This window comes from Sebastes umbrosus, chromosome 8, assembly GCF_015220745.1.
Source record: "Sebastes umbrosus isolate fSebUmb1 chromosome 8, fSebUmb1.pri, whole genome shotgun sequence".
Classification (NCBI taxonomy): Eukaryota; Metazoa; Chordata; class Actinopteri; order Perciformes; family Sebastidae; genus Sebastes; species Sebastes umbrosus.
In genome coordinates, this window is record NC_051276.1 from 19,796,524 (window position 1) to 19,816,994 (window position 20,471).

Below are 20,471 nucleotides of genomic sequence, written 5' to 3' on the forward strand. Positions count from 1 at the left end.
AGGACGCAGCCTGAGAAGGTGAAGAGGACTGAGAACTATGGAGGAACCAGGATAGAAGAAGAAAACAAAGCAACAAAAACAAAAATCTGTGTATCCGGGTTTGTGGGGACAGGAAATGGTGTGTATGTGTCTATGAATGGCAGTGGGTTCAGTGACATCATGTTGTCGCTCCCGATGGGAAACAGTAATTACGCAGGAGCATTTCCTGTTTCCCATCAGCCACCTCTCCTCTGTATTCTGAGGACAAAATGCCTTTTACACTCTGCATGCGACTGAAGAAACAGTACATCAGCGACTGTCTTGTCATAAGAGAGGAGGGAAAGACGAAAGAAAACTGGAGCCAAGAATGCAGCCAGTCCTATAGACTTGTTAAAACCTGAAGAGCTGAAAAGTTCCTTCCTACTGAGCTTGCAAATAACACAATGGCAGCTCTCTCTCCCCTCCTGACACAGCAATTATACAAGCCTGAGGAATGCTGGGACCTCAGGACATGCATGATCTTCTCACTTTTCTCAATTTTCTTTTAAAATGACAGACAGGCTTATCCTCTGCGATGACCAGTGCAGAAAAACAGCAACAAACAAAGTGTATAGTTTATAAATGTATATTGTGTACTCTATGTGTGTGTGTGCATGGGGTGGGAGTGGCTTTCAGATATATACGTTGTCGCAGGGAAAAACAAAACAGGAGGAGAAAAGGGTTTATAGTGTAATAATTGCAAGTCGTGATGACCCAGCGGGACGTTTATGAAAGATCCTGGAGCAGAAAAACATCCATAGCTAACTGAAATTACAGTTAAGACTGTGGGCCGTGCAGCTCAGCCACATACAAAGAATCCCTGTCTCATAAACCCACCCAGGCAGAGGAGACATAGGGGGAGGAGGGGAAGAGTGAGAGTGAGCAAACAAGCGAGTGTTTACCAGCAAAAAATACTCATGAGTTGAAGACGAGCACTACTTTCTATCCAACAATCTGAAATTGCAGAGTAACGTCTCTCTGCAGTCGACCTTGAACTCTGACCTCCTTTGTGAAGGAGAAGTTTTCCCACAGGGCTAAATGCAGGGCTCATCATCTCGTTATTATACATTCCTACCCTTGTAATTGCATTTACAGAAATACAAATGGAGCCGAGACAGCTAAATGCACATAGATCATCAGACAGAAACGCCTGTTATCTACATTCCACCATAACGTCCTAGATTCAATATTCAGACAAAGTACAACTTTCAAGTCCGAGCTGTAAACATGTGTCTTCATCAAAGGAGGCTCTGTGACAGGAGCTAATAAGCTGATTAGTGCCTAATCAATTGGTAAAAAAGACCTTGTGATAGCTGGTGTGTGACAGTCCATTTCAGGTGCTATAAAAGCCAAGTGTATTTAAAGTTTAATGAAAGTTTTAAAGACAGACCAACAATTTGGGAACCACAACGAAGGCCTCACAGAAACTGAAGCTGGCATGAGTTTGTGTGTTGCTCTGTGGCACTGACTTGGCACAGGTAGGTAAACTAAAAAACACCTCGCACATTGAAAACGATGCCAAACTGCCAGCAGGTACAACACGCACATACCAGTGAGTAATATCACCTCTCATGCAGCCCTCGTGTCACACAGCTGAAGGCTTTTTGGACTAGATTTCAGTCAACATAGCGAGAAATGAAGAAACAGTGTGCTTTTTTTAACAGCTGCAGCACAGACAGTCTATATCTTTTCAGATTATAGGGGCCAGAAAGTAAAGTATATTAGAATTTCCCTTTGAAATCCCTGAAACATTTCCAATGACCATGTGTCTCCTCTTCCTTTCAACTCTGAAATAGACGCATTCTTCAGCATTTTCCTCTGAAACACTTAAAAGGAACAGATTGTGGATATTCTAAAAAAAAAGGTGGTTGGATGTTGCATTAATAATAAACATTCGGTCTTTCTCAGAACACAATACTAGAACACACACACACTCCCACAGGGACTTATGAGGCCCATATGTGCAGCTGTGGACTGTGGGTGAACCCCTAGTTGGAAGGGGAGACTGTAGACACGGAGAGCGGAGAGATGGATGGCATGCAGTGTTGTTTTCAGTTTGCTGTCAGTGTAACATTTGCCATCTGTAACCGGGCGAGACCACACCAGTGTCAGCTCGACATGTTTGTCTCTCATAGAAAGATTCTTCAACAACTGTAAACTTTACACCACATCTGCACACACAGCTAACACAGTGACGCACTGTATACTTTAGTAAAACAAAATTCAGTTATTAGTGAGTGAGTGAGCTTGTATTCAGTGTGGATAGTCAGTCAATCAAGAAAAATAAAGTAAAAGTCTGAGACATCATCACACTGACATGACAAACCCCACAGCTATATGAGATTGTGTACAAACTGGTGACAACAGAGTAACAAGAACACCTACAGAGGGTCACAGATGAGTGATGGTCAAATGGAAATTGAAATAAACTTTTTACCTGCAAACTGAGTGCAATCTGGCGGATGTACATCATATTGAGGTCCTCCAGTATCCACAGTTTTTCTTCCATGTTTGCGAATTTATCAACTGGCATCCTTTCGACAGATATATCCACAAAATGACTACTTGTTGAAGTTAATGATCCGCCTCAAACCCACTATGCAGCAGGTAAAAAGGAGAGAAAGTTCATCATGACAGGCGTCTCCTACTCAATCTCTGCGTAAAAGCTATGCGTAAAAGTCCAGCTCCTCATCCAAAACAAGACTCCGAGGAAGCAAAAACATAGGTGGAGTGGATGACAGCATCGGCTGCACTGTAGTAACCCTGTCCATAAAAAAAAAAAATCCCCCAACCCGTTCACTGCGCGTATTCTTCTTCTTCTTCTTCTTCTCTACTTTTCTCCTTTGCAACAAAGATCCTCTCAAACACCCTACAGTCAACACACCCAGCGGTTTGCACTGAAAGAATGGTGCCTTTTAAAATGCAGTTCTTCTCTTTGTGTCCCGACTGTGAATGCCGTCTGTCCTCTGTGTGACAAGAGAGACCTCTCCACAAAAGGGCATCGCCTCTGCGGGAGTGATCGACACAACTAGTCCTCTGTGTGCACTGTGTGCGCCCCTGACGCTCCCAGAGTCGGCGCTAAATTAACCCCTACGACGCGCCTCTCTCTGGTGATGGTAATGAACTTTAAAAAAAAAAAAAAAAAAAAGAAGAAAGAGAGGGGGGGAAAAGGAGGGAGAGATTACTGTAGCAGCTTCTATACGCCCTTTTTAAACAAATAAATAAGGAATACCACAGCAGCACAGAAGCATAGCAGGGTGGGGAGCTTTGTTCTTTTTTACTGGCTTGATAATAAATGGAGAAATTATAACCATGAGGGGAGTGAAAATGAACACCCAGAGATGTTATCTAGCAGTAAACTGAGAAAAAAAGTCTTATGTGTGATAAAAAAAAAGAGAGATGGTGAGATTATATCATTCCACTATACTATGAATTTTTTTAAAGAATTTTTTAGTAGTACTATACTATGAATTTTTATGAAATTCTTTCGACATACTATACTATGACATTTTTTAACCTTTTTTTTTTTTTTAAATAAAAGATTCGTTTTTAAAACAAAATATGCGCGGTTGTTTAAAAAAAACTGATAAACCAAAAGATAGGTGAGGAGGAAAACATGCACTTTAGTAGGTCACAGGGTCAAAAGCATTTGGCAAATTCAAATGCATATTTCATAACGCAGATCCCCAGTGTCATGGATCGTGTCAATCTTTAATTACCTAGTCTTGTAAATATTAATATTCCTGGCAATTCTTACTATATCCAACAAAAATATCTGCTCCAAAAAGACGCCTCAACTTCACGTTTAGTGTTGGGTAAAAGTTAGATGTTGCAAAAATACGAGAAAAATGTTTTTAAAAGGAAGAACTGGTTCCCTAATTTGAAAAAAAACAACATTTTAAAGTCATGCCAGACCCAGGGCGAAGACAGTCTCCTTTCCCATCACTCCAGCTGTTTGGTGGCCAGCTTTCCTCTGTTCTCAAGACAAGAGATCCTGAAGTTTATTCCATGTGACTTTCAGCCATAAAACTGTTCTGGTTTACAGCCAATCTGCCTTTACTCTCCAGAACACGCATAGCAAAGTATAGGAGCAGAGAGACCCAAAGCATGCATCCTGTTTCTCCTCTCAGGCGCGTTAATCCTGATACAGCTGTTGTGTGTGATGTGTGTGTGTATCCTTCCTAACAGCGTGGGTGAGACATTTCTTCTGGCATGTATAGGGGAGTGGACGAGGGGATTTTCAGAGGATCACTGAGTTGATTTCAAGAGGTCATCATCACTCCTCCTTACAGGACAGTTGTAGAAAAGAAAGTATTGGGACCATCCCTCTCCACACACATGCCCATATGGCACTCCATCACCCTGAAGCACGTCCTCCAAACTGTTTTACACATGAGGCAAACAGTGAAAACAAAAGGAGACTGTAAAAGCCCTTTCACCTCAGAGGAGAGGAGGAGAGGAGCCATGGGTGGTGCCAGTAGCAAGCCGGGGTCATTTCCCCAAGAAAAGCCTGCTCCACCCTCAAGAGTTTAAATCACGCGGCTAATCTGTGGCAGACACCAACACACAGACGAGATTTATCGCTCCTGAGGTGGAAAGAGAAATAGTTGAGGTGAATGCATAGAGGGAGAGTTAGAGGTGTTCACAAAACATTCAGGGACTCCTGTGCGAGTGTGTGTGTGCCCTCTATTCACAATTGTGTGTGTAGATTCATATCCAGTCAATCTCCTCTGAAAGTCGATCCGGCATGCTGCTAAATTGGAAAAATATTCACTTAACAAGAACTCCAACACCTCGAATACAAACACAGACATTGTGTTAAAACAGGCCTTTAATGAAGTGATTTTTCTCCCTGCTGTTGTCACTTTGTCATTGATACATGTGGATGCTTTTTAAAGAATGTACAAGCAACGGGACAACAGCGTATTACTCCAGTGTCACTTAATCCATTTAGTCTTTCTTTAGTCTCTCTTTTACGCCTGCAGCAGCTCCGTGAACCAGAACACGCTGCAGGTAAATCTCCCTGCGGTAAAACACAAAGACTGACACCTGATGACAAAAGCCTAGAGGCTGAACAAAAACAGACAGAAAACAGCTATTATCTCAATGACAGAGCTCGCTGGCAGGCTGGCAGGCTGGCAGGCGATTCGCTCCAACATAGAGCATCGCTGCGTCCTGGCCAGGAGCCACCGAGGACAAACGCAGGTATTCAGAGACAGCAGATTTAGTGGTTAGTGCAGCTTCAGGCCTGACTGGGATTTTTGCTATGTTTAATGGTGATTACCTGCTGATTGGATGGTGGATTAGCAGCTCGGTCTGACTGCAGCGGGGCCAGATGTGCTAATTGGCCGCCACAAGGGAGGAGGAGTGAAACCAATATATTACACAATCAGTTAATCCAACACTAACTCCGAGGTTTGATCAAAACAGGAGGGATTAGGTAAACAGAACACTGACAGGGATCACTTGTTCCATGGAAAGATTAGAAAATTTGGATAAAATCGCTTCTCCTAAACACACACACACACACACACACTTGCATAATATGTTCTGAGAGGGTCAGACTGCTTTCAAGACAATAGCCGGTGCATTTCTTGTTTCTAAACGGATGTGTGGAGGAATACGGAAGACTTCCTGTCCGTACACCTAATCAGCTGGAAGGAACATAATAGAGTCGGAGCTGAGAGTCACGCAGCGAAAAGCCAAAGATATATTACAGGAGACAAGTGTTAGATATGTAGTGTTTGCAGAGGAGGAAAGAAAAGGTATTAAATCTAAGCAACGGGCAATGAAGTGAGCATGGAAGGAAAGGCTGTGGAGACAAATGGACTCCATACAATATTTGTGTATTAAAATAAAAGACGAAAGTGATGAGATGGAAGATGAAAGTAAGAAAACTAAAACATTTTCTCATTGCAAATGTAAGAAATGTTGTTTGTCACAACTCGGGTCTTATATAGAAAGCGTTGGTCATCATTTTCGATTGCCTATAATACCTTATAATCACAAAAGTACTTGCCGAGATCAAGGAACGCAACAGGTCAAATCTGATGGTGCCTGAAAAAGTTTTCAGTAGATCAAACAGGTTGTAAACGAGCCAACATTTCAGCCAGATTATCTAAAACAATTTATTTGGAGGTGAAACCAAAAGTGAGTGGACCTGAAATGTCACAACTACAACTAAGTTTGGACAATAATCTTACTGTTTAGGCTCTGACACAACAAGCCAACGGTTGGCCATCGGACGGTTTGGGACCGTCGGTGAGCATCTGTCGGCCTACAGTTTTTGCAGTGTCGGCTCTGGTCTGCTCGTATCAGAGGCCAATTCAGTATGTTGAATTGGCGACGGCGCTCTGATTGGCTGTTCAGCTTAAACGAATCAGTGCACGAGAAGAGAAACGGAAGTGAGGAAAGCAAGCCAACGAGTAAAGTCAAGTGAGCACACACAGAAGGCTCTTCTCATTTTTTCTCTTCATCTCATCTGATCATTCTAATACACGGATATTTTCACAACCACATGGCCGTCTGGAATGAAGCTAAGAGATGAGTGAGAGTGGTGTGAAAATGTTCAGCAAACGCTGCTTTGTTTCATCACACAGTCGGCCTTCATCGCCTCTAGTTCTTTGATGTCGGGTTGATGTGTCTGGGCCTTTTGCCTTCATTTTCTCCTCCAAGTTGGTTTGTCTAACCTGGACTCCTCCCGGTCTCTGCAATTAACTTGATGAATTGAATGTCACTATTATCGATAGGAATTAAAGCAAAAGCTATGGAAACAAGACCTTAGTTGTAATAAATCCTAATTAACCTTTAATATCACCAGACTATGCCTAGTGTTCAGACAGGCAGTCTACAAAAGACAAACAAGAGCCCTGAGGAGATCCATATGGTACTCTGGAGAGTGTAAAGAAGACAAACACACTGATGTTTATCATACAAATGTCATTTTCATCTTCTAATCAGCAGCACCATCTTATAACCTCAGATAGCAACTCCACCTTTTTATCTTCACAACTGTAGAGTCTCTGTGCTGAAGGTTAAAGGCTGTCTTTAGTCTTAACTCACATGTGTGGTAGCAGAACAGGGCAGGGAAACAGGAGAGCCCCCCTCCCGAGACCAGCCGGGCCCCAAACCACAACAAAGAGCCCTGACTGTCATCTAATCTGAAAACTTAACCCCACCCACACCACGACTCCCACTCGCCAACTGAGACATACTGTGCGTACACAGGCACAAACCTACACTTACATACACAAATACACACTGGCATAAACAGACGTAAACAAACACACACACACAATGAAACTGTGGCAGAAGTGTCTGAAAATATGAGACAAATGCAGCTGATCGGGGTTTGTCTGTCTGATTATGGCCTGCCAAGCAAACGTCCTCCCCGTTCTTTCACACAGAGGGCAAAGAAATAAAAATAAGACAGAGTTATTACAGAGCTTTTCCTCCGTGTGTTTGTACTCTCTCAGACAGTTGATTGCACAAGGACAGTGAGAGAATAAACTGATTTACGGTCACACCCTGTCAAAGCACCAGGTTACAAATCTGTTCCCGTAATACCTGCGTCACAAAAGCCTCAACACATCTGAATATCACAGGACTTCGGTTACATGGCTGTGTTACGCCAGGCACCGGGTCACATCTGTTTGACTTGTGACGAGCTGTGAAACCAGACGTATCATGGAGAAATCCCCCCTGGAGGTCAGTCCTCAGTCAGAGCGTGGAAAAACCAGCGCCGACAGCTACGCAGTCATAACTCAGACACAGAGACGAGGTAATGACACTGTAAATCTCATCGACAGTCCTACCTTGTTATTAGATGTATCACATTGAGTGTGTAATGTCTGAGTGATCTAACTTCTTCTTTGAGATTAGATGCAGGGGCTCTTGTGACAGCGTTGTAAACAACATTCTACTCTATATCCATCATGAAAATCTGAGGAATATTGCAAATGAAATGTCGGGCATGGACGCACAAATCATGCAGATGGTGTTCTTCATATTGAAGAAAAAGGATGTATGCGTCACAGTCCGTGGATTAGAAAAGCTGGGGGAGTAGCCCGCCTCGTCACACACACAGCAATAACAGAACAGGGAGTCTTTCTAACACCTGGTTTGAGGGTCCATCTTATTTCTCAACACCCCTTGAACTGAAGGAAAACAGGCTCAAGTACTCAGTCATACACATACCACATAGAGACAGTTGTGCAGCATGTCAGTAGTAAGCAGCAGAGCACTCTGGCTGCTGCCCAGAATCATTGCTGACTTTCAGGAACGCTTCCTCAGCCGGTCACAGGAGACTGCAGCATCTCAGAGAGAAACGTACTCGTTGGGCAATTCATCTCCATTGATTTCTACCCTCGGGGGTGCAGGCTGCGCAATATCAGAGACAGATATGTGTGGATTTAAGAGGACATGTACACCGAGGCAATTCATTTCGCATTTAATCATGTGAATGCTTTTGTTAAACTGCTATCAATGACAGTAAGGTGAATATTATGAAGTGAATCTGTAAAGGAAAAGGTGATAAAGAAGAGAGAAAGGTGTGTCTTGGCTCCTGGGCTGCTGCAGGATCTGAAATGGAGCAATGGCTCCCTCTGCAGGGCCGAAACAGCAACGCAGCAAGATGTACCACCGTGTGAAACACAATTTAATAGTCAGGGGAGTTGCACAGTGCTTTAGTTAAAGTGGCGGGAGGCAGAATATTTTTGGCATCATTGGGGAAAAATTCCATAATAACCTTTCAGCATATTGTAATTCAAGTGCTCTGAGAGAAAACTAGACTTCTGCACCTCCTCATGGCTCTGTTTTCAAACTTTAGATATTCTAGCCCATGATGGGAGACTTTGGCCAATCACAGGTAATTTCAGAGAGAGAGAGTTCCTATTGTCTGTGCTCCGGCTGGTGGGCGGTGCTTGGTATTTCCTCAGGAGATCTCAACTTGGCTGCCGGGTCATAAACTTTCTCATTTTACAGCTAAAAAGTACACTACAAGATGTTTCTGAAAACATTTGAGACGAGAAAAATGCATTACAGCCGGCTCTCATAGACGGCAGCTGGACAGCAGACTCCAGATCAGCTCTGATCTGGAGCTTTTCTTCCGGCCTGTGAAATCTTGCAGATGCCATTAGGAGCACCGGAGGACACAGAGGCACATGATTTTTTTTCAGATTACCTGTCTCATGCACTACTGTCAGGATATAGTGACCGTTTTATAAAAATCACTTTTTTAAAATTATTTTATAATTATTATATTTTCTCCATTTCTACCCACTGCAGCTTTATTATTAATATTATTATTATTATTATTATTATAATAATAATAATAATAATAATAATAATAATGATATTAATAATAATAATAATAATAATAATAATAATGTGTCCATACAAATTTGTTAAATAATTATTGAATAAATAGACTGAGAATGTGCTAGTTTTCCTTTCCAAGTTGAACCAGACATGACGGAGATGAGATCCACAGACATGACAGTGAGCAGTGAGGAGAAAGACACACAGAGACAGAACAAAACTCATTGTTCCATATATAAAAAGTCAAGCTTCAAAAACCCCCCCACAAAATTCGGTACTTTTATTTGCCGTAACGTCACTTCTGCCAGACCATAACAAATATTTTTAGAGCTAACAACTGAGAGGCTGCTGTTTGTAGTAAAATCTGTCTGGGTGAAATGTAAAACAGGAGCCACAAATGTAAACATCTGCAGAAACAATATAAGAATGTAAACATCTGCAGAAACGATATGTAAACATCAGCAGAGAAGACATTAGCGAGAACATATCTCAAACTGACGAGCATAACATCTTTAAAGGTTACTGATTTCTGGAGGGAGGCAGGAGAAAGTCTAATGAGGCAATTGACTGAACAAGGTCAATATGCGTTTGTCATTCTGGTCATTGATTTTAGTTTAAATTCATTGAGATATTTTACTCCCAATCTTTTTTTAAACAGCATGTTTGGCAGTAATGCACGTGCTCAGGTTTGAATTGATTTTAGCAGCATTGAATTTACAATCTAATAAAAATGTTTATTGGTGGTATTTTGAAGTTTGTTTATTAAAATTAAATTGAAAAATGACATCAAACAAATCATCAGCCATAAACATCCCTTTTTAGTCGGCTGGTTTTCTCATCTGCCTGGCTCGTCACAGCTTTGGGGAATCCCCTGGCGAGAGCTGAGACTGGATTACATTTACACAGACAGTACACACACAGAACTTTGAAAGCAAAATACAAATTGTATTTGATAACGTGTGTACAATGTGCCACATACTGTTAATTTACAGGGGTCATTATGTGGTCAATTAAACCATCAATTATTTTTCAGATTAATCGATGAGTGATTTAATCTATTAAATTGACCACCAGACCCCTTTTAGAGTTGACAAACGGTGCTAACTGGCATTCAATATGATCCACCCATTAAGAGTGTTTTTTTGTTACTTGAACCATCAAGTCCTTTTTCATAGAAGTGTGTTTTGTCTACCCTTTATATTTCTTAGTATGCTGCTCATAGAGGCATCCATTCCCACCTTCAGGACGGGCGATTAAGCGCCCAAATCCACCTGAGTGAACATCCAGACAAGCTGATATCTTTCTTTTACTTGAGGTAGGCAATAATGGAAAACTAGCGACAGACACGATAAAGGTAATTGCTGAGACAGCAGGAACAACACAACGATACAACAAGCTCTGACACCGCACCGTCTGCCACTGGGCCCAGTAAACAAACACATTAAAACACAGGCATGCTGGCAGGGACTATAGTATACACTATGCGGCATGCAGGGAAGGCAGACATGCATAATAGACCCATCTGCTCTCATAAAGCCAAACACCTGCTCGGCATCATCAAAACAAAGAGCAACATCATTGGTGCTTGTGCCCCCTTTGCCCTCTCCCTCTTTCCTCTCAGATACCGTTTTGAATTCAGAATCAATACTGCGAGACTGAGAGTCTTTTTTTGAACGTTACAAGGACAGAACTGCAATACAATACACGTCCATCAGCTAATACCTACAGCTGGTTATTACACACAGTTCACGGTGAGCTTGAACTCATCACTTTGTAACTCAGTGAGATTGCACAAAATGAAAACAATAGTCCAAATCAGTGCAGGAGCAGGCATGCTCAACACACCTACCCAGCACACACACACACACCTATATACATTCCTCCCCATCGATTCCCTTCACAGTGCATTCCTCTCTATGAAAGAGGGGCCCTCACTCCGCCTATTGTACAATATAGTCAGGTAGTATTGGGATGTATAGGAGCAGAGGGATAAAAAGCCTCTTTGTCCAGTAACAAGTGAAAGTAAAGACTGGAATGGAGAGAACAGCAGAAAAGATGTGACAGAGTATAGCTGATAGAGACGTGCCCCATATTCCTCCGCCTTGATGGATAATGTGGAATTGAAGGTTAATGACTTGTCCCTGGTGATGATACAGGCTAAACTTAGTGTTGTAATGGATTCACAGTGCAACGTGACTTTTTGTGTCACTGACTATCTGGGTTTATGCCACCTTATTGTAAAGTGTTACCGATATTTTCAGAATGTAGTGCACCGTGGACCTGTTTGGTTTGCATGTCCATACCATAGACTGTATATAAGAAGCGGACGTAGTCACCGTGACGTCACCCATTGGTTTGTGGACTGCCGTTTTGAAGCCTCGGGTTTCAGCATTTTGGCCGTCGCCATCTTGGTTTTTTGCAACCAGAGGTGACTTGAGAGGATGGAGCTAAGTACAACCGAACGCTGAATAAGGCATATTTAGGCAATCGAAAAGGTTATAATTCATTTTAATGAACTGAAAACAAACTGTGAAAGGGTTAAAGTTGTAAGACCACAACACGGACAACTCCCAGACCGGTCAACACCATGGTAGCGACCTGTCAATCACAAGGTTGCCACGCCCTAAAGCATACCCTGCTTTATGGTCTATTTGACTCTAAATGGGACCATAATTTACTAAATGGAACATCATGCTGTATTGAAGAAGACTTGAAACGACTGAGACCATAAACTCATGTTTACAATGTTAACTGAGGTAATAAATCAAGTGAGAAGTAGGGTCATTTTCTCATAGACTTCTATACAATCTGACTGCTTTTTGCAACCAGAGGAGACGCCCCCTGCTGGCTGTTAGAAAGAATGCAAGTTTAATGCACTTCCGCATTGACTTCTCAGACCCGCAGATTGCCCGCTGGTCCACACAAAATGGAACAAAACCCACAGACATATCTGCTTTGTGTGTTACCAACATCATAACAGGCGGTAAAAGAGAAAAAAAAATCTTTATTTTGATAACTTCAGAAAGATTGACAAGAAACAAATGAAAAAAGTGGGGAGACAAAAATCAGTTTTTCATAAGCCCAACTATTTCTCAAAGTGTCCAGCACAGAATGGCATTTTTCCACATAGACACAAAGCCTCTCATGTTTCTAAGCCGTCTGCGATAAGTCAAAGGGGGCTGACAACAAGTGTCCTGGACTGTAAATGAAACCACACATCGGAATCCGTGTGGGTGTCTTTTTGTCAATGTTTAACAGAGGCCGTACACAGTGGGGGTCTTATGTTCACAGGGAGAAGATACCTTTGGTATGAGGCAGTCAAGTTCTGTTTTACAGTCTGTTAGCGCCGGGCTCAATAGGTCTAGGTCTCTGGTGGGGTGTGTATCCAAAAGGCAAACAGTGAAAATAGATTGAGAGATAAAGGGACATAAAACAAACAGTAATCTTCTATGGCTGTAAAGACAAAGGAGGACTTCCTCAGCGTAATCTGGATCAGGAAAGTGGGTTAGCGCCCTACACTATATGGCAAAAAAGACCAATTTTCCTGCTATATATCAGGGGACCTGAGCCTCAAAGAAGTGGTGTGGCCCACATAATATGGCTCTCCTGGGGAAGAGAGGCGTTGAGGTTGATAGATTGGGGAGAATGAAACAGTGGAAGGACGTGAAAGCTCACGGAGGCAGTATAGAGCCGTAGTATGTTTCTTTAACATCAACCATTTTCATTATCTGTAATCCGGAACAAACAACACATCGTTTTACTGTATTATATCATATAAGCTCTAATCTAGTTTTTTTAAAACCTCTTTAACTCTGGCATTCATATTGTGATCCCAAATCCTTCCATTGTCATATTTTCTCCAATATTACACAGTAAAAAAAAAAAAAAATAGGGAAACAAGAAGGGATTCGGATGGCGACAGTTCAGGATTACTACTCTGATTCAACAGCATTATCCCCTTCACTAGCCAAGGTGGTAACTGAATGAGACAGGTTTGATGATGCATGGAGGAGGAAGTTTCCCATCTGGGGGAGTGGGAAAGTATCCAATGATTACACCACCTCCATCCATCTCTCCATCTGTCTGTTAACAGAGTCACTGCCAGTGACAGCCACGCTTCGGACAGCGAGCGCACACCGTGTGAACAAAGCCTGTCTATGTCTGTCTGATAAAAACGCAACAGACCTTGCTCAAGGAGACACTGCTGCTTAGTCACTGTCTGAAGGGGTGTGTGTGTGTGTGAAACAGAGGCTGACGAACTGCGGTTATCACGAATGACTAATGAAGAGTTCGAAAAAAGCAGCTTTCATACATGGAGATGCAGACATGTGTGAACTAGATACTGACAGTATGTGTGACTCACTTCCTGTATCTGTATACATACACGTCTGTTATCTATCTTGGCTCTCTCTATTATCATTCAAAGTGACGTCCTATCTGTGACATACAAGAACAAGTACTGTATCTGTGGTTGGGTGGGGCTCACACTTGCAACATCAGCAGCAGAACCTCAGCTGCTAAACTGCACCCTGACACCAGCTGCCACATAGAGACGCATAGAGGCCACGAACCACATTCCACGGCCAAAACACTATGTCTAAAAACATGTATGAGGCTGTCTCCATTTGCAGCCATGAGGATCTGGAAATAGATCACTGATACAGCATCAGAGCACCGGAACAAAGCAGCCAATGAGGAACATAAGTGCATAAAAATGAAAACTGCCAAAGCATCCTGAAATGTAATTCAAATGAACATAAATTGTACCCTCCCAGCCAAGCATGAAATGGTCCAGCATGTCCGGAGAGTGGGACTTAGATAAGATAAGGCTGTGAAAGAAAGTACTGTCCTTGAAGGGGCCAGTGAAGGAGGACATCCGCTAACTATGAGACTAATGCTGTGTGTGTGGGTCAAATGTAATAGGAAAGAGCAGAGACCTTCAGGGCTTTTGAGGCCCAGCACCAAGTGAACAGACCCACAGAATATCATGATCATCAGCTGTTGTTCAGATAGCTCGCACTGAAAATTAAATTAAAATAGAGACAAGAATGAAATTAGAGACCGAAAAAGATTATCAGCGCCCCCCAGCAAGGACATTACGTGAATTACATTTGATGTGTGAAATTTCCCTACAAACAATAGGCCTATTGTGTTAAATAATAAACTACAACATAACCTTGCCTGCTCGCATAAAAAGATAAAGAATATGTGAATTCGATCTTTATTAAATACTTTATTTTTGAACAATAAAGCTTTGTTCTCTCTTTCGCTGAACTTATTAGGCAAACAGTCCAGTCATTACCATGGGAACAATAGCAGAACACTGGCTGAATTTTACTCACGGCTTTGGAGAAACTGAGATTAAACAATTTTTCATTTGTGCTATAGCACTCAGAGGCTGAGTGGGAACAGCGCTCCACAATGATGTATGCACAAAGCCTGTGTGTGTGTAGTAAAACAAAAGTTAAACATTTGCTAGTTAAAATATCCCTCAGCATACCAAGAAAGCCTCCGAGCAGAAAGCTCCAGTGGTCGAGCTTTGTTTGAGAGAGGAAGGGTCTTAGAAGAGGTAAACTTTTTCCCTGGCATCTCCCCTGCACCCCTGCAGTGTTCGACATGCCAGAAAGCCCCAAGGCTGCACAGTTTAGAATTCACACAGATTTAAGCACTGCTGGGTAGTCCAACACCGAGTTGGAAGATTGGGCTACAAATCTCATCTCATAACTCTCTCACAGAACTCTATGAAGGCCAGTCCTGGCAACTTTGACGCTGTAGTTGTTCAAGAAATCTGGTAGAATGCATCCAGGCCTCTTAGCCCCCTCGCCTGGTATTTCATGCCCCAGCACAGCGCGTCGTTTTGGGCTACAGTTGCAGCGACGGCTCATTGTTCTCTGGGTACACAGAGCAGCCTTGAGAAGGAGACTCCGGTAGGGGGGGAGTTTTGGCATTCCTTGAAAGCGCCTATTTTCTCAATTGGTTCATGGTCGGAGGTGCTTCCTCTTGCTGGCAAAAGTGTCGTCCCGGCAACATCCATATGACCGCTCTCCCTCTGTGTATGTGGGGAGGCAAACATATGCTTACATAAACAGGCTTTAGTTCATCGCAGTTTTCTGCCAGGCCACATTAAACACTAGCAGAAGCCACACTGAGAGGCTGCCTACAGTGAACTATAAACCATACATCCCGGCATCTGGAGAAAACATATCAGTTAGAGACAGTATCTCAGACTTGGGAGAAATAACACCAGGACGCATCAGTTTCAACTGATAAAATCAAAAAGATCAGAATATGGAGAAAATAAAAAAACAAGTTGAATCAAGAGCTTCATCTTTTTGCAAATGTATGACTTTGCACTAAAAAACACTTCATCACATCGCCCAAATTTCAAGATAGGAGTTACCGCACTCCTGGTGTGACCAACACATTCCTTTTAGGGTGGGTGAACATATGCTGAGCATGGGGGAACACCCTTAGTATCCAAAATGTCAACTCAAGCCACTAGTATGGTCAGTTTGGATACTTCCTGGTGAGAGTGTGTGGAGGATCTACAGGGTGGAGAAGGGCAGAGCACCAAAACCAACCAAACCACAGCCCAAAGCTGCTAAAGCCTTTACTCAACACAAGTGGCAGGCGCCCAGAACCTTCGCCATCCCCTCCTGCAGGCTGTGAGAGATGTGTGGGTGGATGGGTGTGTCATCACACACACATCTAACCACTTCCTGGCCCTGCATAGCTGGTGGTAGCCACAGTGGTGTAGCGGACAAGCGGGGATCATCCTTGAGTTAAAGTCGGAGCATTATAATACAGGACATTCCATCCCCACCTCCGTAATAATAACTAGCCCAGGCTCCCACTGTATGCCTGGGTGGCTTCAGCTGAAACAGCAGAGCCCTGACGAGGACCGAGACCGAGCGCAGAGGCACACTGGTGGCCTTGTGGATCAGAGAGGAGGGATGTAGAAAGCAGATGTCCTCTCTGCTCCCACTGAGAGCAGCAAGGCAGAGGATCGACAGGACGGCTTCAGAATAGATTTCCAAACATAATGCTGTGCGAGCACGTAATCTTTTGCTCGGTTTCCTCATTCTCCTTCCACTCTCTGACCATATTGCCCTGGCAATTTGTGATGCGCACACAGTAGAGTGATTCAGCGCCGGACCTCAGAGGATGTGGAGCCGGAACGCAGCGAGAGAGACTGCCAGGACTTTCTCTTGATAAGACACTTGTGTTATATTCACATGAAACAATAACTAGCCCAGGATATAATATGTCTAAACGTCAAACTGGATGCCAGGCGATGTTTTCAATTTTTCATTTACATAACTGATTGCCGTAATTAGGCACATAGTAAGCCCACAGAAATCCCCAAAGTCTGGTTCTACGGTCTCTGGAATAATAATAGCAGTCTTGGCTTCATTTGCCTCCAGCCTCGCTGACACACACACACACACACACACACACACACACTGATTGTCTCCATTCAAAAGATACAAGCGTCCCTTTAACAACAAACATATTAAATACTTAATTCTTAAACTGATCAAATACACACACAGTTCGCTGCTGTGAATATGGTCTAATGCAAGAGTTTAGGTTTGATAACTGGGGCATGTAGGGAAAGTCTCTACCGGATACACACTCCCATTGCCCACATACATACTAATGAGTTTGCAAAACTAAGTTGGCACTATATCACTTTGGGTTCAGTCCAACAAAAGCTAGACGTTCTCTATCAACTGTTTGAGCATTGTGCGTTTCACTCTCTGATAACATGTCATTGACCGACCACCTTCATGATACACACATTTACATAAGAGGCTCAAATGTTGGCACAAACGAACGCGCGCACACACAAACAAACGTGATATCCCCTGGCACGGTGAAAAGGGTGTTGCTTTCACACGGAAGTAGCCTGCTTCATTGAGATGCCACAGACAGGTCCCACAGTGGCATTGAGAGAGCCCTAACACACAGAGCCGGAGGAAAGTCTCAGTCCCTGAAAGAGGATCATTAGCATTGGCAACAAAGGCAGAGACACAAATTAATCTTGTATGAGAACCAGCAGAGAGCAGATTACACAGTTAAGGAAGCAATGATTGTTGTTGTTGAGAAGAAGGGAAGTATTTACCCTGATAAATAACTAATACAGAGACTAAACAGGGGAAAATATATGAGTTACGGGTGGAAATATGTAAAAAAAAACAGTCGTCCTCTTCTGCTCTCTCCTCATCTAACCCTCACTTGACCCCGCTGGCCAGATAAATACATAAATAGATATTATACAAGATAAGCATGAATGCCTGTACTACCTAAAAAAGACCATGTGTCACTGCTCATCTCTCTTATCATGACACCTCTGAGGAAAATTGCTTACACTGTTTGTAAACTCAATCATCAACTCTCACAATCTGAAAATAAACCCGAAAAACACACGAGATCATTCACATCCTGCTGCCTGAGATACCGTACAGACCTAACCACACACTGCACCTCCAGGAGGTGTTATGCATTACTGGTCTTTACGAGCTTGTGTGTCAGATATGAACTCGCGCTGACACCAGATCAGGGTAATTCTGACTGCACATCAATATGAGTGTGCCTGACTCTCGGGGTGTTAGTGGTGTTTTCCTGTGACATGAATTATAAACAACTAGCTGACAATGTGTTTTGCCTGCACACACACACATGGGCAGGGTGAAAAAGCAAGAGAGGGAAGGAGAGAGACAGAATCAATAGTCTATCTTTTCCATTTGCTATATTGCACCATTAACATTCCTTAAATATCCTGTTACAATTGAATTCCCCAACCCTTCTCTCTCTCTGATACTCTCTTCCACACACACACATCCCTCTTTCTTTCTGTCTAGTATCACCAAAACAAGTCTCAGACCTTCCAAAACTGTGTACACAAACACCCCTAAAACAGGAATATGTTTCTCAGTGAATAAACCAAATACCAGCACTCTCAAGTGAAACCAAAGTAATATGCAAACTGCCCACAGGCAAGTGAGTGTGTTTGTGTGTGTGTGAGAGAGAAAGAGAGAGAGAGATAGAGAGAGAGGGGAAGAGAATGGAGATGGACAGAGGGAGGAATTTCCATCAAAACAGTATTAAAGTGGCCCGGCCGTGAGTAAAAATAATTAGAGGTTGGATTGGAAGTCGCTTCTGAGTCTGCCTGCTCTGCCGACAGACAAACGGTGGCTAATAAGAAGCAGATGTTGACATGGGAGCTTTGCAGGGAGGAAGAGGAAAACATGCATGAAGAGTAGCGGTTCTAATCCAGTGATAAACAGCTGAGAGGGATACACACAGGCTGCAGTTCTGACCTAGTTCTCAACTTTTGGATGTGTATGCATGACTGTCCACATGCTGCAGTCAAAACTAAGGCAGTTAAACCTGCAGTAGGCAGAAAGTTTTTGGCATCATTGGGCAACAATTCCATAATAACCTTTCAGCATATTGTACTGAAGTAATCTGAGAGAAAACTAGACTTCTGCACCTCCTCATGGCTCTGTTTTCAGACTTTAGAAAATCAAACTCCTGACGGGAGACTTTGGCCAATCACAGGTCATTTCAAAGAGAGAGCGTTCCTATTGGTTGTGCTCCGTCTGTTGGGCGGTGCTTGGTATTTCCTCAACAGATCTCAACATGAATGCCGAGTCACAAACTTTCTAATTTTACAGCTAAACAGTACACAAGAAGATTTTTCTGAAAACATTTGTGGCGAGAAATAGGCATTACAGTAACAGAATATTGATTCATATTTGATCAGCGCTGCCTAGTTTGACCGTTTGATCGGAGTTTGCGAGTGATTGACAGCTGCTCAGAAACGGCAAGGCTCTAGCTCAGCTCTGATTGGTTGTTTTCCTCCGGTCTGTGAAATCTAACAGATGCCATTAAGATCACCTGAGGACACAGAGGCACATGGTTTTTTTCAGATTACCTGTCTCATGCACTTCTCAGGATATAGTGACTGTTTTATAAAAATAACCTTTTTTAATGATATTTGCTCCATTTCTACCCACTGCAGCTTTTAAAAAGTGAGCCAATGTGTTTTACAGAAGAGTAGTTTTGATATTTTTGCAATGTTATTCAAAGAAAGTGTGTGAGAAGAGTTGATCAAGGTGAATATCAGGAGAAATCTCTTGAGAACAAAATAGTATAATGCATTTTTATAAAAGTAAAAAAAGAGCTATTATGAAAAACAAATGTCATGCAATAACCACTTAAATGTGCCAGCACAACAACAAAACTATACTATTAAAAAACAACACCATGGGAGACAGAAACCTCATCATAAAGCACATTTAAGTTGCTTTCAACCCACTACAGAGCATACAAGAGACACACTTTCAAGTCTCAGTGGGGATATTATTGAGATTTGTTTAGAGTCAATGTAAAATCCAAAGTAGTTTGTAGAAAATGCTGCAATTAAGAGGTTTTAATTTGAGGACGTGAACGCAGCAGCAGCATCTCTCTCCGGTGCAGTTTAATTAAAATATCACACAAAGCTGAAAGCAGGGTACACATTCAAAGAAACCTTCAGAAACAACATTCAAAGTGTGCCAAATAAGTTAGTTTGTAGAAGGGAGAGAGATCAGTCAAAGTTGTAAACAGACAAACCCCCCTAGTGTGTGTGTATATGTGTGTTTGTGTGTGTTGACGGTGGAGATAACTGGCGGACAATCTGAGTTTTACCTGTGATGTGTCCAGAAAAACGCTCTTTCTGAACTTCCCTCGTCGTATCTCCATTTCAAGGGCAGAGCCGCGGGCGACGGTTGCTCTTGCTGTTTGATTTCGGCAAAACATCGCCTCTCTGCTTTTCTGCCAACTTCACAGATAGTCCTATAAATGCAGACTGGATTAACTCAAAGTGAGGAGCGCAAAAAAAAACTGGGAGGAATCGCTTCAGAAAAAGTGCCAAACAGCCCCGGCGCAGATCCAGGTGGTAAAACGGCCCCACCGGAGGGGGGAGGAAAAAAACTCCCAAGAGATTAAGGCAAGCCCCAAATCAAACACTGACGCTTCTTCTGATGTAGGAGCCGAGTCTGAAGCAAGGAGGAAGAAAAAAAACCACACTGATTCAGGGAGTCTTCCTTCCTTCCTTCACAGCTGACTTTTCACTTTTCCCAAACACT

At 42.7% G+C, this 20,471-nt stretch overlaps 1 protein-coding gene across 4 annotated transcripts in view; it reads right to left on the reverse strand.

Moving 5' to 3' along the window:
• The window catches only part of rtkn (rhotekin), a 59,204-nt gene extending 38,733 nt beyond the window's left edge, over positions 1 to 20,471 (reverse strand). The window contains exon 1 of one of the 4 annotated variants that reach the window (XM_037777786.1): positions 20,032 to 20,142. In XM_037777786.1, coding sequence (XP_037633714.1) covers positions 20,032 to 20,142 — 111 coding nt within the window. Of the gene's footprint in view, positions 1 to 2,455; positions 3,092 to 20,031 lie in introns of those variants that run through there. The other 3 variants (XM_037777788.1, XM_037777787.1, XM_037777790.1) reach the window with 3 other exon arrangements.